Below are 17,749 nucleotides of genomic sequence, written 5' to 3'. Positions count from 1 at the left end.
AGCTACAGCCAGCAGCTGGTTAGCTTAGCTTTGCATAAACACTGGAGCTGTCCACAGGGGCTGGTTGCCCGCTATTCATGACTTGTCATTTTTTATACTTTGTTTTTGTGCTGAGCAAACAAACACGATGTAACATATTTTGAGTGAGTTTCACAGGAGCTGGTAGGCAGATTTTGTTCTTTCTGGACACAGCCAGGCTGTTTACTCCAGTCTTTATGCAAATGTAAGCTAACTGTCTGCTGGCTGCAGCTTTGTAGTGTACTTATAGTGGTATTTCTCATCTAACTCTTGTCAAGTACGCATATTTCTCAAGATGTCTAAGGAGTCCTCTCAAAATACACCTATATAATAAAATTCAGTTACATACAGTGCGTCTTGTGTGTAGGTGTACTCCAGCTTGCCTTTTCTCCTAAGGGACTTCACCGTGACCACGATATCAATCTTACCATCTAACTCTTAGCAACACAGTGACGTTGCAGCGTAGCGTAGTTCCAGAAATGAACACTTTCACATTAAATTCACATTAACGAGTACCAGAAAGTGGGAGTCTCCTTATTCTTGTAATGACTGCAAAGCTTATTGGGGGAAAATTGGGGTCAACACGAAAACATGACTTCAGGAGCTAGACCCAGTTGTACCTTAAAACTAACAAATACCCATCAAATGTAATGTATTTGAAAAGTCACAAGAAGTGACGGAGTGCAGTAATGAGTCCCTGTTTCCTCAGAAGTTAACGATCCAGTTGCTGGAATCTGAACTAGCTGGAAGCCTGCCAGGGACTTCCAGTATAGAGAACATTACAAAGGGATGTGATGAAGGCGTGAATAACTCTTTCTAGGTATATATCTGACAGGAACATCTCATTCATCCTTGGAAAGAAAAGAACTGCATCATTCATGCTGGTCAAGGCAGAAACCACTGACACCTCCTGGTCACTAACACTGAGAATGGACTTTTCAGAGAGACATCTTGTGTCCTGCTGTTAAGCTTTCCTTAAAGGACTAGTTCACCCAAAAATGAAAATTCAGTCACTATCATGACTGACATTTCTGGAGCTTCACAGAAAAATCGCATTGCATCACTCTCCTGAACAACTGAAGTAACTGGGGACTGGTTTAAAAAAAAAAAAAAAACAACAACAAAAAAACCCCCCAAAAAAACCAACAACAACCAAAAAGTAGAATGGCTGTAACAGGTTGTCAGGCATAGCCCAAGTCTCCAGTAGCCCCAAGGTGAAAAGCCCACTAATGCTTTTAGCTTAGCAGCCACAGTGAAAATTTTGGCTTAAAAAAGGGTGACTTACACCGACTTACAGTTCGAACTGTATGGAGCCATTTTAAATCAAGTCCCCAGCTACTTCAGTTGTTTAGCAGAATGCTGCAAAACTGTTTTACTGTGAAGCTCCAGAAATGTTTTGTCGACTACGAAACTTCACCTGACTTTCCATCAGCATGGAGGGAGGAGGTGATGACTGAGTTTGAATTTTTGAACTGTGAATTGTTCCTTTAAGGCAAGTTATTATTTTAAGCAGAGCATTTTATCCCTTGAAACATGACTGGAGGGGTCTGTAGGGAAAATGTAATGAAGTGCCTCATCAGTTTAAATCTTAATATTAACACATTTCATGTCATTTACGTGACGTGTTTTGTTTAGGAAAATAACCGTTTCTGATCCATGGATTCATTCTGGTCCCAAATGAATACAACGATATGTTGAGTCTGTTTCTATTTTATAACAACATTTTTTTCAGTTTTTTTTTTTTAAAGTCAGACTTAACTCATCTTCATTGCTCATGGGCGTGTAAACGGATGACTGATGGCTCAGTTGATTCTTCTCTACATCGCTGCTGTGTTGAGCACTCAGTGCGCTGAGTGTGTCACCAGGGGTGTGGACGCCCAGAAGGGGTGGATCACGTGTTCATGCGTTTTTGTCAAGAGCCTCTGGATCCATAAAGGGATCGCTTTTACCTGTCGTGCGCTCAGGTCGATCTGGTTGCCAGCCTTGTTTCAGTCTTTCCGTCTGCCTAGCTGAGCACCGAAGGATCCCTCTGATTGGCTGCGAAGGAAACGAGCGCTCTCAGCCCACCCACCGCTGATTATAGGGACTCTTCCTCGCAACCTCAGTTTCGTTACTTGCATTGAGTCTGGGACCTGGCCCCGGGGCTGAACGGCACATACAGAGCACACATCATGGCAGCTACCCACAGCGAATACAGAGGCTACCTGCGGAGCACCGTCGACATGGAGGCAGGGCAGCACCGCTTCCACCCGGTGCAGAGCTCGGAGCCCACATACCGGCCGCTCCTGTTCGGGACCCTCGCTGTTATGGGATTGCTTCAGGTGGCTTCCAGCGTTGCGATCTTATTACACCTGACAGGTTATCTGCAGGAGGTAGGCTCAACATGACACTGTGTGGTCTGCTCGGCTATGGCACACTTTGCAAAGTCATCCACTGTCGTCAGCATGTATGTAGGTTTACTCAGGCTTTGGTGCAGTGTGTAAATATTTATCTCCAAATCCTTTCAACAGATCTCTCCTCGGCTTCATGCGAGTTAAGATAGTCCAGCAGTAGGCCTATTTACGCAATTTTATAATGCCATAAAAATGGCAGAGGAGGTTTCCAGCGCGATATAAAGGTGGCGGTGTGTGCTCTTAGAAGTCAAGTAGGTGTAAGAAGTGAAAAAAGAATGTTAACGTGCAGCCAGTTGTGCAGTTGTGTGCGCCAAGGTTCGGTGCGCTCTCTTTGATGGCGCTGCGCTCTGGCGCCTGATAGATACCATCTCAAAAGCCCCGATGAAGTTTTCCACGGAGATTAGTGATTTCAGCGAGATATCCTGCGAGGGCTGCTGCTCGGATCAGCGCGTCGTGAATCCGCGTTGAACAGATAACATCTGTAAATACATATGTCAGTCTTGCTAGATGACTTGTTTGCACAGTACAGATGTTTTCACTTGAGGCTCTCAGGCTGCAGTTTCTCTTGTGCATGTTTACATGCCATCCGGGGGTTTTATTTGTAATTCATATTTGTCAGAAGTTGTAAACTTGTGAGCGTAAGCAGAGCTGTTTTTCAAGGAGTCTGGAGGCAGGAAAGTCTGGCGAGCTCAGTGAAGACTGGATGTTAAACTTGCTGGTCTGACAGTGCAAAGTCAGAGATGCTATCAAAATATATATGTGCCTACATGGTCCATTGCTTTTTGTCTTTGCCATCGTGTCTGTGATCTTGTAGAATAACATCTACATTCTGCCACAGTTGTTTTTCTTACTTTACGGCGGTTTTGGAGTTGAATAATTGTCATGTTTCAACAAGTCAAGAGAACCGACCGCATGTCCGCTCTGTCAGGATGCTCTAAGTTCACCTGGGGAGCATCTGTCTCTCTTTTTCTGTTTGCCTCAGTCTCTTTCTCAGTGTTTGTGTGTTAAATTTCTTTGGCTTGTCTTTGGCATAAACACATTGCAGTGTGGTAGTAGCTAGTTATGTACTGGATGTGAGCCAGGCAGAAAAAAATAAATAAAAGGGAGAGAGGCAAAGGAGTAAAAACCCCAGGAACAGCAGCCAAAAAGAGAGACAGTGTTCAACTTAACAGCTGTTATCATATTTGTGTCATGGCAGTTTGACAGTATGACAGAGGGATGCGGGTCCAGATCTTTAAGAGTGATTGGAGCATTCCTCGAATACCCAGCAGCATGAGATGCCCTTCTTTGGAATAACACGCAGCCCTTTTTCCGACTTTGATGACAGCTGCATATGGTAGCACTTTTAGATTGAGTCAGGAGTTGTGTGCTGACTGAACCGTTGGCGGTGTGTTGGCACTGAACCGTCATCCGCCCTCAACACCTGTAGAACTTCCTGGAGATGGAGAGGAGAGCTGGAATCTGCTCAGCGCCATGCCTATGTGGGAATGTGCTGATTGGGACAGGTTTAAAAACGCTGCTGTGATTTGAACATGAGGGCTAAAGTGAGTTTTTATTGTTGAGTGTCTTTGTGCATCGGGCTGCGTGCATACATGAAAGCCTTGTGGTCATTTTCTTTAATATTATAACAGGAACCAGTGCTCAATCCTTAAATCACTTTGACTTTCTTCTGCTGTGGTGGAATGCAGAGTGACATGCGGAAAATAACTTAACCCCCCCCCCCACACACACACACACAAACTGTAAAATGTTCCTCCTACTCACACCTGTCAGAGATACATTCTCATAGCAGATTTCATTCAAGATGCATAACTCGTATTTTTACATTTCTCTCTGACCTCGGCTCCTGTATTTCTGTCTCCAGGTAGATTTGTCCACAGCCCCACATCGGCCAATTGAGGTGAGTTTGACTGGCAACACTGCAGCACAACACAGCTTCTGACTGGAGCACAGTGCACTCACACAAATGGCATTTTAACAGATTTACTTCCTGCTACGAGCTAAACTACAACACTTAGTTACTTACCATTCAACATCAGGACTGATTCCATCGTTTCAATTTCTGGGAATGACAAATGGAATGACAGGAGACTTTGTCTGAGATGCTCTGATCAGTCTTGGACATCACTAAACTGTGGTGAAACAAAGTTTAACCTGAAATTAATGTCTCATAAACCGAAAGCTGTCATGCTTGAAGCATACCTGGAATTTCCTCTTGTCACTACCAAGGGGGAAGTACAGCACATGCAATAATGTGGTTAGCAGCAACATATCAATGAGACAATCATTTGAAAGTTTGCACATAGCAGGCATGATATTCCCATGGGTGTGTTTTCAGTACATACCACAGCTTCTGTAAAGCAAGCCCCAAACCATAGGTGGTCACACAGGCTGGAGAGAGGTCAGACCACAGCAGGATAAACACCTTTCTGCCTTCAATCTACGGTCAAACAGCTTATCATTTAGGATTTTTCCATAAGTTTGAGGAGTTGCTTACTGACACTGTGCACAGATAGTTTACTGCATCAACTGTTCGTGAGTAACTCATTGGCGTCAGTGGTTGCGGCGCTCCTTCAATTATCAGCAGTAGCATGAGAGAGTTGTAAAATAGGAATTCTTAATTGCTGAAGTCATATTGTTTTTCCTAATCCCTCTTTGGAGGTCACCGCCTGTTTTTTGGCACAGGTTTCACAGAGCAAAAGCAAAAACCATCCAGGAAGTAAAACAACACAGAATAAAGGCACGGCTTTGCTTCACTGGTGTTTAGTTTCCCATAATGCTTTAATTTCCTTTGAAATTATGTATTTGTGTTTGCCCTGGGTATCCCTGGTGGAGTACTTACACAAACCACCCAGCCTGTCTTGGACTGAGGAGCTCATTGTGTCGTTAGCCCTCGGCTGTTTCCCATGGAGTGCGGGCAGACCTGCTGGGAGCTTTATGAGGTGTCAGGGTGACAGGTCCACTTGGCCCACGCTGTGTTGTGTTAGGGTCAGCTGTAAGACCACCGGTGCTCTCTGCTGACAGTCGAGGGGATTTGCTAGAGAGCAGGCCTCAGTGGACAGCTGTCAGTTTTGTACTCTCTGATGTGAGGCAGGATGTGCTGACCTGGCCCACACCGGGTCGGGTCTGTGGTCAGTGCGTTCTCGAGAGTGGTGAGAACACAGGACCATGAATCAGACACAGCTCATGAACTGAAATGTTTACAGTCTGTGGAGATCTGTACAACTGTGTCAGAAGTAGGTCTGACTGATGCAGTATCAAACACAAAGAGATGATCTGCTTTGGTGGCCAAGCTTTGAGTGAGAGGACTTTTGTTCTAGTGAAGCATTGTAGAAACCACTCATCAACATAATGGAGACAGTGAATGATGTATGCGGTGTGTAGTTAAAGGGCTGAGCTGAAGCCTGCATGCACTGTGGTATTCCAGGACCAGGCATGTGAAATCAAGTCAGCAGCTGAATGTGTATTTAGAGGCAGACATTTGTCCCGCATGTAGCAACTCCCTCTGGTGCAGAGTGATTGCCACCGTGCAGCACTTTAATTCTAGATCACACTGTAGATCAGGAAGCTGCCAAGCTGCTGCTTCTTTGTTTAAGTAATCTCTTCTCTCTGGTTAAAGAGGTATGACGTGGTCCCACCACAAATCAAGATAGATACCACAACGTAGGGCCAATTGCGAGCACGTTCACAATTACTTTGTAGCCTTGGCAAGGCGATGTTTACCCCTCTCTCATTCCAAGTCGCTGCGCTATAAACATGTTTGTGTAGCAAATTGTTTTTGGAGGACAGACAGTGCTAATCTTAGTTTGAGAGCTGTGCAAATTTGTCTGGATTTGGGTTGTGAATAAATACTTCATGGTAATATTAGCACAGTACAGGTGCAGTGTTGCGAAAGCATGTTAATGGTGTTGGTGCGACTGGCAATGGAGTTGAGTTTGTTTGGAATGTGCTCCGAGGCGCTGTGTGTGGTTTCTAAGTTGGCGTGTTTAAAATTTCTATCCATTTCAACACTTTCCATTTCCCCGTGCTTTTCCTTTTGTAGGCGGTGGCTCAGAGTAAGGGTGAGATGATATTGCCAGGATACCTGAGATTATTGGATAGGAGGAAATTACTCTGAAACCATAAAACAAGTTAAACACATTTATAGTAGTGTATAATAAAAATGTATGTATGTATACATTCACAAGCTTGTACAGACTCATGTTGTACTGATTTAATTTACAGTTTTACAGCATCCAAAAAGTTGTCTTACCTATATCACTAAAGGGTCTTTTTCAAAGGGAACTTACAAAATGGTACAAGTTTAAAAATGTTATTTCACTTGTCCGGAGATCTCCTGTGTGAGTGAGAAGGTAGAGGCAGAAAACAAAACACTCACACATCTGGCATGGGATTAAAATATCAGGCTTAAGAGAGTTGGCAGCCCCGGTGCAGTAACTGTTTACTTGCTTGGAAACCATGTTTTCGTTGAGTGTATATGCTCTGTCTTGCCTGAGGATGACAGCCCAGCTCAGACTGTGTATGGCGGCGTCATTGGCCTTGAATAGAATCAGCACTTGGGGCTGAAAACAGTCCAGATACTTTTTTGAGCCAAATCCGTGAGAAGCGCAGTCTATCTGAAAGGTTACACTCACTAGGAGGCCTCTCCGTCACTGCCTCCGGCCCCAAGTACGACCACGGCTGGAATAAGAAGATAGGCTAGCCAAAAAGAATGGATAATACACACAGACATGCAGTCAGTGTACGCTCATCCATTTACTGTCTTCAGAGACACACACATAATCCCATACAAGCAGACGATTATTAAAAGAGACAGCAGAGCAAAGCTGTGGTAAAATATGTCAAAATCCTATCGTTGCTTTAAGAGAAAGTCATTTGTGTGCATGTGTGTGTGTGTGTGTGTATGGGGGTGGTGGTGTGGGGTTCAATTGCTGATGTCTCTTTACTGATGTGGGTCTAAGTTTCAAATTGGGCAACTTCTCCGAGTAGCAGACATTACACAACACACACACACACACACACACACACACACACACACACACACACACACACACACACACACAGTAAAATCATCTGTCATTTAATGTTTGTTAAATGAGCTTTTTCTGTTTTCTTCAGGAAGTACAGACGGAGCCAGTGCTGAACGCTCTGAGAGACACAAGGAAACCTAGTAGACGGTGCAAGACTCAAAAAGAGAGCCTGCCGTCAGCTCATCTACAAATCAGAACACATCAAGAGTCCCTAAAGAGTAAGTCCACATCAATTACCATCCTACTGAAATTGCACTAGAAACCCTTACCTGTCAATCTTGCTTTGTTACAAACACAATGTAGCTATTTGGTTACAGCTGATTTCGCCAGCTCTTCCTAAGTTTACTATCACTGTCAACATACGTAATTAGAAAGACTACACAGCCAACAGTCACATAAGTGATGTTTCGTTAAACACTCACTGAAACCAATAACAAAAACCTTGTAGAGCCAGACTAGCATATTCGCTAGCTCAAAAAACTCCTTTAGCTGCCAGTATATTCAGACTTGTGATTTTCTCCTTATTTCATACCTTTTCTGTGCCAAGGTGAAGGCCATGTTGGTGACGTATATCGAGCAAGACGATGTAGTGCACTGAGCAAATGTACACAAAATGAAATGGTCCTTTAATATCTTCACAACACTGTGAATTTTTTAACTTGTAAAACTATCTTTAAATGGACGAACATATGTGTAATCCATGGTACAATTCAGACAGGGTCAAAAATTAATTTGACTCTTGCCATTAACTACTATATTTGTATATATGTGTGTGTGTGTGTGTGTGTGTGTGTGTATGTATGTATGTATGTATATATATATGTATATATGTGTTTATATGTATATATGTATATATATATGTGTGTGTGTGTATGTATGTATGTATGTATATATATATGTATATATGTGTTTATATGTATATATGTATATATATATGTGTGTGTGTGTATATGTGTATATATGTATATGTATATATAGACATGTGTATATATGTATGTATATGTATGTATATATGTGTGTGTGTGTGTATGTATATATGTGTATATATATGTATGTATATATGTATTTATTTATTTATTTTTAAATACGGTCAATGGGCACACCTGAAGGGGCGGGACTTCACCTCTCTATAAGTTGTGTATCTGACTGAGCCAACTGACCAAGCTAATGTTCTCCTGCTCACATATAATCTGTCAAGGAGTGATAATATGAAATATATCTGACTCAGCATGATAAAATGCTGTTTCTTAATAATGTAGGATGGGAAGATTATATTTCATAAAAATAACACAACATACCTCAAATTACAAAACATAAACAATCAAATAATGCTAGGTTAGCATGATTGGATATTACCCATTCATTTCTGAACTGCATCGGTACTAACTCCGAAACACACATTGTCCATGTATGCACTAAACAAAGTCATAACTATAGTTTAATTTATTTTTTATTGAAAAAATGATTAGTAGTTATGGCTAGTATGTCATTTGCACCCTTTTAAACAATAACACGCGGAAGTTATGGTGCAACTTGTGATGCTACAGCTACTTCCTGTTTTATCTGTTGTTTCTCAACAACGCTACAAATGTTTGCTAGCATCTACACACTACTATGTTTTAATTTGACAAGCAACCCAGTGAATCACAAGTTAGAAGAGAGGTTAGTTAGTTAGAAGAACTTACAAAGGGCTTTACACATAATTCTCTGTGTGGATTGTTTTATGTTAACCAAAGAAAAATGAATAGATGAATATAAATTTACCAAAATCTCTTGTTTTATGCTTGCCATGAAGAGGGTGAACCGAAGGCCATCACCATTGACTGGGACGATGTGCATGATTACCGCCACAAAATGGGCTACGAGAAGGGAAAGCTGCTGGTGATGGAGTCAGGCTTCTACTATGTTTATGCCAAGACCTGCTTCCGCTACTACAAGATTGGACAAGAGGACAGCAGTCAGCAGGTCCCAGTGGATGTTAGCAACACCCAGCTTATCCAGTATGTCCTACATGAGAGCATCAATAAGAGGAGCAAGGCTTTCGAGCTGATGAAGACGGGCAGCACCATGCGCTGGAACAACACGAGTTATAATATGTACTGTGCTCAGCAGGGCCGAGGGGTTCGGCTGGAGCAGGGAGACGCCTTGTTTGTGAATGTGTCTAATGCTTGGATGCTGGACCTGGAGGGAAAAGGGACGTATTTTGGGGCCATAAAGTTGGGTAATTGAGATTTAAACACGTGGGGAGCGGACATGCTACTGAACATTTCATATGCCAAAGAACCACTGTTAGTGATTTGTAATGTTGATTTGTCTAAAAAGTGTGTGTGTTTTTTATGTACATGTGTTGTTCTTTTACGTTGCTCTTTGCCAAATAGCCTTGGAGTCCTTTTGTTAAGAAAAGGTAATGAAAAAGGTGGTGTTCTTTGAAAAAATTGTCTTGCCAAAAAAACAAAACAAAAACAAAAAAAAACGAGACACAGCCGTCAACTTCATCCAAAAAATAGCACTGGACTTTCTTTTTTTTTTTTCTACTTATATTTCAGTTCAGCTGAGACTTAAGCGCAGACATGTGTTTATGCACTAATTAAACAAATCACAAGGGAGCAACTAAGGAAGTAAGTTTGTTGGCAAGAAGTGCACTGAGAAAGGATTTATCAGTGTTGATTGTTGGAAAACATGTCATAAAGAACATTGTAGCTGATAGAACATCTGCTTGTACTCAGCAGATTATCACAGAATAAATATAACCAAACTCCCCGGTCTGTCTCTGACCCACAGCAGTGAATGCACACATGTTTTCCGGAAAGGTTTTGTAAGTGTGAACAAGGCAAGCAATGAGGCATCCTCACAGTTAGTAACTCAACAGTATCATTTGAAAGAGGCAGTTAGATGGAGACTTATTTCACCCTCAAAGTCTCTAAGGCACCACTGAAACTTAATACCATGAAAAATTCACTTAGACTCTGACATTGTTTTTTCAAGCAACAAAACTAGTTCAAAAAAGGTCATGTGTGTGCTCCAAAAAGTCTTGTTATCCAGTTTTCTGCCTTGAAAAAAATCTAATGAGGTGCCTGCTTCACTGATTACACGACAATGTCATTTTAAACAATGTCATTTTAAACAATGTCATTTTAAGGAGGAAATGACAGTTGTTTGTTAAGTTAATGTCAATCAACAAGCGATGCAGATAGCTGGACTGTCTGACCATAAATGACATGAATAGACTTCTTTAACTAGAGGAACCAAATTGAGTTTGGTTCATCTTTAACTTAAATTTTGTTTTTCATTTGGCTCTTCAGTGAGGTAAATGGGAATATGCACTAAATATTTATTTATTAGCTATAGAAGTACAGAGACAGGTCATTGTTTAAGTGACCTTTCGGCTGTAAAAATCATTTATATTTTATTTCTGTATGACATTCATTATGCAGCACTTAGTGGATATAGTAGACACGCTTTTTGTTATTAAAACACAGGGGCTTCATTTTAAATTTCATATTTATATATCATGATTTTGACAATTCTGTGTGCACTTGCTTAGCCAAAAGCAATATGGATATATTGTTTCTTCTACAAGATTGTAGCATACCTGTAAGAGCTTCAACTGATTTGTTAGTTTTTTCCATTCAGTGTTCTTTTTATTTATGTTTGTGTATGTTTTAATAAAAAAATACTTTTGTAACAGTGTTTCATGTGTATTGACATTACCCAATTCAGACTGGTGTTGCTGTTTGCTGTGAAGAAGATTAAACTTCACAGGATTAGGTCGCAGTCACCTTGTACTATAAACAGATGAACAGGCCACCCTGACTGTAATATTATTGTGATGTGTAATTTGATAATCTCCACAATCTCTGGAAAATTCAACACCACTATGGCCAAAGAGTGAAGTCATGCTGTTCCTTTACCCTGCTGTGACCCCGGTCAGAGCAGCCCACCAGCTCATTACAGAGATAGGTTGTATAGAAAAACCGCCCACTGGTGCTGCAGCGCTGTTAACTCACAGCAGACATTTTGGACCACAGCACAGAGCGACCTGCAGAATAAACAAGAAACAGACTGCATGGGATGGGAATAATGATGAGAATTTCATTACTTCACTGTAATGTGTATAAGTCGTTTTGATCATTGTGGTGATGGGTCTCCCTTGAAACCCCACGGCATGTGCAAGAAAAAAAAACTCTTTTAATGTTGGAGCCGAAGCCAAACAATTCCTTTATTGTCTGTACTTGGGCGTTCACCAGCATATGGCCAGAGAGTGGTTCACACGTTTGTGCTGTATGCTGGGACCTCACACGGCTCTCAGCTCATTGTTACTGAGTTTGAAATAAAATCTGGGGTTTGAGGAGAAATACTTGGCTGAGGTAGAAGGAGCGAATGAGGATTTGAGTTTTACATGATTTTCATTGCCATATTTTCTGAAGTGTAACCTTCAGAAGTGTAGTATTTAAAGCTAGGGTTAGTACGCAATTCTATAAACATTTTTTATTATATCTGTAGAAAATCTCCTAGCATCCTGACAGCAATCAACAAATGAAATGCTCTGACAAATAAAAAGGAAAAAGCAGTTGGCAGTGTACATGCTCAGGAACCAAATCCAGATCTTAGCTAGTGGCTGGTTAAAGGCACTGACTGGAGAACCAACATAGCATGTTTTGATGGCGGGGGGAAAACCGAAGTACAAGCACAGGCTAACTGTATCTGGATAACACTCTGCCATTTGCACTCTATGTACATGAACAGAGTCTTCCCCAAGGCCACGCGGATGTATTGCTGATTGCTGATAGGCTAATAGTGAGCTAGTGGCACAAGAATGGGAGAAAAGGGCAACCACAATTTCCCAATACTAACACGCTAGCTTGAGTGCTAACATTAGCCATGTTCCTTGTATACAGTACGTTCATTATGATAATGTGAAAGGTGTTTTCTTACAAGTGAAACATGAGGTAGCTGGATATGGTTAGCGAATACATTGTGCTGCACCTCTAAACCTGTTGTTTAGCAGCTAACACTAACCCAAAGTCCCTGAGCCAAAGAACAGAGCAACAGCAGCATTACACTCCTTGTGCAGCTAATGCTAGCACAAAGCACATACTTACAGCACTGAGTAGCCTTTTTGGACTGAGGTATGTTAGTGACCGTTATTAGGGCCCGAGCGCTTGTCAGCGCGAGGACCTATTATCTGTCAGGATTGTTTTTTTCCTCCCAAACGATCGTATATTTGGCGGCCTGAACATACCCCAAAACTCACCAAACTTGGAACATACGTCACATCTGGTGAAAAATTAGATAATTTCACATGATTGTGGGTGGGTGTGGCCAGCGCCACCTAACGTCAAAAAATTTGCGGGCAAATCATTTTTGATCGTCATGAAATTCACAGGACTCATAGGTCTCATCGATTTAGCCACAAATTCGTTTTATTGGAATTTTTGCCACAACAGGAAGTCGGCCATCTTGAATGGCGTGCAGCGATTTCCAACACTGTTTAGAGGACTTTAGGATGTTCGCAGACTCACCAAATTTGACACGTAGGTTCAAACTCGACTACTACTACTTAACTGCTACTTAACTCTACTCTACTACTACTACTACTTTAATTTGATGCCACAACTGCCCTCAGGTGCGGCACAACAGCTCAGAAGCGCCCCCTAATGGCTTTTCCCATGTGGTACGAACAGACAAACTCCTACAAATACTAAATTTGGCAGATCCATCGCCAGTCACGAACACCGATATCTGATATGGGTCTGGGCCTTTTATGTGCAAAGATGGCACCACAGCGCCCCTACAAGGATTGAAAAGTGCGCTTAAGCTTGAAGCCCCGCCTCCTACATGCACATACATGAACGAAATTTGGTATGCATATGTATCATACACCAGACGCACCAAACAAGAATCAACACCCAAACCCTCAGACCAACAGGAAGTCCGCCATTTTGATTCGAAGTTGAGATTTTGCCGCCGTTTTGACCCATTTTCTGCCTCTTAACACCACAGACTTCATATTCACTCAGTCTCATCCTCAGACCTTGAACATGAAAAGTTATCAAAAGCTTTCGCCTCCGTTGTACATGGTGGGCGTGGCAGTGCGGTCAATTTCGATCCTTCGCCATAAAGCAGGAAGTCCTTATAACTTCAACATACAATTTCCCATCTACACCAAAATGGTCACACATGTACAATACAATTATCCCTGAATACGTCTATGCATCAATACTGTGTTAAGTGAAAAGATGGCTCTATAGTGCCCCCTGGAATTTTTCAAACCTGAAGCCCCGCCTCCTACATGCACATACATGAACGCAATTCGGTATACATATGTATCATGACCAGACGCACAAAATACCTCCAGGCTCCGAAACCCTCGGTCCAACAGGAAGTCAGCCATTTTCAATCAAAGTCGATCCTTTGCCATAAAGCAGGAAGTCCTTATAACTTCAACATACAATTTCCCATCTACACCAAATTGCTCACACACATATAGAGGGGTTCGCCCTGAATACGTCTATGTATCAATACTGTGTCATATCTATAGCGCCCCCTAACGCCGGGTCATGTGAACAACAACTTTCTCCGATGTTCATGAAATTTGCCGGACTCATAGGTTTCATCGATTTAGACAGGAATAACTTTTGTGGAATTTCCCGCCCCAACAGGAAGTCGGCCATCTTGGATTGTGTGTGGCCATTTTCATTTTTCAAACATAAAATTTCACATCTACACCAAATTTGTCACACATGTAGAGGGTTTCGCCCTGAATACGACTATGCATCAATACTGCGTTATATCCATAGCACCACACACTGGACACAGGAAGTCACTGAAAATGTCACTGTTGTGTTTTCAGTGACACGGATCCCATTTAGGTAGCAACCTTTCCACAGGCAACGGGCAAGCACACATCTAGTCGTGCGCCCTCCGACAGTGCCACGGCCCGATGTACGTGGGTCGAGGGCCCGTTCATCACTGCTTGCAGTTTTAATTTTTATTAGGGCTGTCAGTCCATTAAAAAAATGTATCTAATGAATTAAAAGCTTTGTGATACATACCAAATTTTTCCCGTAAACATTTAAAAATATTTCAGTGCCAATGGATTTTGGTAGATGAGTGAATCAATGAATGAATTGACTTTGTAAACTTTAAAAGGAGGTGATATTTCAAGCTTATAGTACTCCAATTGTTGACAAATAAAAAAAAAAAAGTGGCCTGAGAATGTTAACTGTTTTACAGGAGGAAACACTGGCTGGAGTGGGACTTTTCCTTTCAGTATGCTCTGTAGCATTTAGTCATCTGCCTCCATCATGTTTTACAAAGCTACTGTGAAACGTGTTCGGTGACATACGATCAAGAGGCGTCATAGAGCATGATTAGCATGCGCTATTTTTTAACACGTTATTTTATCTATAATTAATTTATCTTAATTAACACATTATTTTGACAGCCCTAGTTTGAGGTATTTTGGCACTTAACTTAGTTTAGTTATATATTCATTAGACTAAAGTACAATGGTTGCTACAATCTGACCAAGCCCAGCTTTAAGTGGCCTTTGAATGATACCTTTTTAAGGGACATTGTTCACTTGTGGCTAAAACAATGTGTTTTTTTGCAAACTACAGTATTTTATGCAAATGACAAACAATACTTGCTCAGAGTTTTGCAACAACACAACAATGCTGCTGTGGTGTCCATAGGGCTACTCTGTCTCAGATTTAAATAGCAGAAGCCATAAGTGTAAACAGCGGACTTCCGTAGTGTGCCACCCTTTTGAAGTGACTTGATTTCTCAATTCCTGGCGCTGAGCAGAAACCATTAAAATGTGTTGTGTCAGTAAACATTATGGAAAGCTTGGCGTCTGCTGGACCCCCACCCTGAGCACATACACACACATACATACTCCCACTCAACACACATACTCACATCCATACACACACACACACACACACACACACACACACACACACACACACACACACACACACACAGACAAAGGTTTCACTTGCTTGCTCCACTCAGTGGTTCATAAAATGGGCCCATTTGGCAGAAGTGTAGAACTTACTGGCTTATTTTATTACTTACATATGTAAAAACACAAGGGGCTACGGCAATGAAAAGCAATGGCGCAATCCACGTCAGAGTAGGTCTGAGTTTTAACTCACACTACAGGGCATAAAATGGGTTGCCGATGGGTTTTCACTGCTGCCGACAGGTCTTCAGATATTCCATGATGGTCTGTCGCAGACGAGCTCCAGTGGAACATATGTGGGACTTTATTCATGTCTTCTATGGTTTTATGATGCTGCTCCATCAGACATTATTTCAGAGTCTTCAGAGTCAGCTAAGAGGTGGAGCTGTTGATTCAGAAAAACAAAGTCATGTGTTGGAAAATATATCAGGGTGTTTTCCCCAAATAAGCAGCACCAGAGGCATCAATATAGAAGTGAATGCCATTAGCTAACTATGGGTGCTTAGCTTTATGAGACTTTGTGGTCTGGAGGAAATGGAGCTCTGAGAAGTGAGTTTTAGCGAGCAGCTGGAGGGCTTTGTTATGTGCAGTCAGGTTGCTTCGTGATTTGCACACTCACACACATTTAAATAGGCACACACTTACACACTCAAACTATCAATGCATACATTTGTGCCCACACACATTAATAAAACACACATACAAAGGCACAACCAACCTAGTTCAGGCACACTCCTCTGCTGAGTCAGCAAGACCAGCTTTTTTCACAAGCAGGGCCCTCGCCCTTTGTCTTCACCCCAATATAGCTCACGTCTCTGGCTTTTGATGTCTGACGTTTTAACCACTTGGCTAATGCTAACATTAGTATTATTAAAACAATAACAGAGTGAGATTTACAAGCTATGGTGCAGACGCAGGGGCGTGAGATAGCAGGAGGGTTATTACTGTAACCAGGCCCTGTCATCTCCTGCATGAGCTGTCAGCTAAGAGCGTGTGCCAGACTGTCTATGTCTGTGAGCGAATGCGTCGGTCGTCAGCCATTCAGAGGTATTCAATCAGTGCCAGCCCTGACCAATTTGGTGCCCTAGGCAAGATTTTAGCTGGCGCCCCCTCACATCACAGTCAATTTCACAATCAATTTTCATAAACTTACACTGAAACTGCATGTATGTATTCAAGACTTTATTTCTTTTAAGTCAAAAATATCCCACCAAATAAAAACTGAAGAAAGAAACAAGTGATAAATGAAAAATACAATATAAATAAGGTATTGCACAAACATATTAAAGAATATTGTCACTCTGCTGTGCTGAGGTAGAGGGGACAGGAGCTCCTGATGCTGTGTCACTGGGGGTGGTGGTGAAATATTTTAAAAGTGCATCTGAAGAGAGAAGAGAAGTATATGTGACCACTAGATGTTACATTTTAATAAAAAACATGCTTGGTGTTTGCTATACATAAGACTAATATAGACTAGTAATGAAAATACGATGGGATTCATTCAACTTTATCGTCATTGCAATGCAATTCAGTCTAACCAGAGTGCAAAAAGCAGTAAAGTGCAGTGACATTTATATATTGTGGTTCCGCTACAGTATCAATAAATGTCTCTCTTGGTCTTGGGGTCATGTACCACAGAGGGCAGGTACAGTGCAACGAGCCAGCCAGGAACCCAGAAAAAAGGCCTCTCCATTATTTAATAGGCTTTGCTATAAAGTTATGTTGCTGTGGGCTTATATAATATTTTGACATAATATTAGTAATAGCACTGGTAAAAAAAATAGTAATCTTTTTTTTGGTTTTTTTTTGTCTCCCCCCGTTTGCAGCGCCCCCCATGGATGACGGCGCCCTTAGCATTTGCCTATACAGCCCATGACAAGGGCCAGTTCTGTATTCAATTAAAGAACACACCCATTAGTTCATTAATAACTAATCGAAAGAGCATTCTAATAAGTTCACCTCTTTTTTTCTCTCCCGTCTTTTCTTTGTGAGGGTTGTAGGCCACCTCCTCTGTTCAAAGGCAGTCATTCCAGTTTGACATAGATGGATTATTTTACGCCTCTGTCAAACCATCTGTCTTCTCTGGCCAAGATGTTTACATTGTTGTCCTCAAAGGAATGAGATGTAAGTGGACAGAGGACTCTGCTGTCCACTTGCATCTGAAGGAGAAAAACAACACTACTTATCACCCACCTACAATGCAGTACTGAGTTCCCTCCCCAGAAAGCTTAACAACCATTCACACCTGGGCTCACCTAGCCCTAGCAACCCACATGAAGGCTCTGTAAGGACACTCCTTACACAGAGTTTAAAAGCCTGCAACTCCCCTCCAGTTAGTT

The 17,749-nt window shown here is 41.8% G+C and overlaps 1 protein-coding gene across 1 annotated transcript; it reads left to right on the top strand.

Moving 5' to 3' along the window:
• Positions 1-1,967: 1,967 nt before the first annotated feature.
• On the top strand, positions 1,968-11,126 carry tnfsf11 (TNF superfamily member 11). Its single transcript, XM_084361373.1, has 4 exons — positions 1,968-2,390; positions 4,276-4,311; positions 7,530-7,659; positions 9,237-11,126. Exons 1-4 carry the CDS (start codon positions 2,190-2,192, stop codon positions 9,668-9,670), a joined length of 801 nt encoding a protein of 266 aa, XP_084217499.1. The 5' UTR covers positions 1,968-2,189; the 3' UTR covers positions 9,671-11,126.
• Positions 11,127-17,749: the final 6,623 nt, after the last annotated feature.

The sequence above is a fragment of the Pagrus pagrus genome (assembly GCF_965226575.1).
Source record: "Pagrus pagrus genome assembly, chromosome: 9".
Taxonomy (NCBI): Eukaryota; Metazoa; Chordata; class Actinopteri; order Spariformes; family Sparidae; genus Pagrus; species Pagrus pagrus.
The sequence above is the reverse complement of the archived record's forward strand: the minus strand, read 5'-3'. Positions and strand labels throughout refer to the sequence as shown.

Excerpts from the sequence above, each read along its gene's own strand:
- tnfsf11 (XM_084361373.1), top strand. The coding sequence starts at position 2,190 with ATGGCAGCTACCCACAGCGAATACAGAGGCTACCTGCGGAGCACCGTC. Across the intron at positions 2,391-4,275 it reads TGACAGGTTATCTGCAGGAG|GTAGATTTGTCCACAGCCCC; the intron begins GTAGGCTCAACA and ends TTCTGTCTCCAG. Across the intron at positions 4,312-7,529 it reads CCCCACATCGGCCAATTGAG|GAAGTACAGACGGAGCCAGT; the intron begins GTGAGTTTGACT and ends TGTTTTCTTCAG.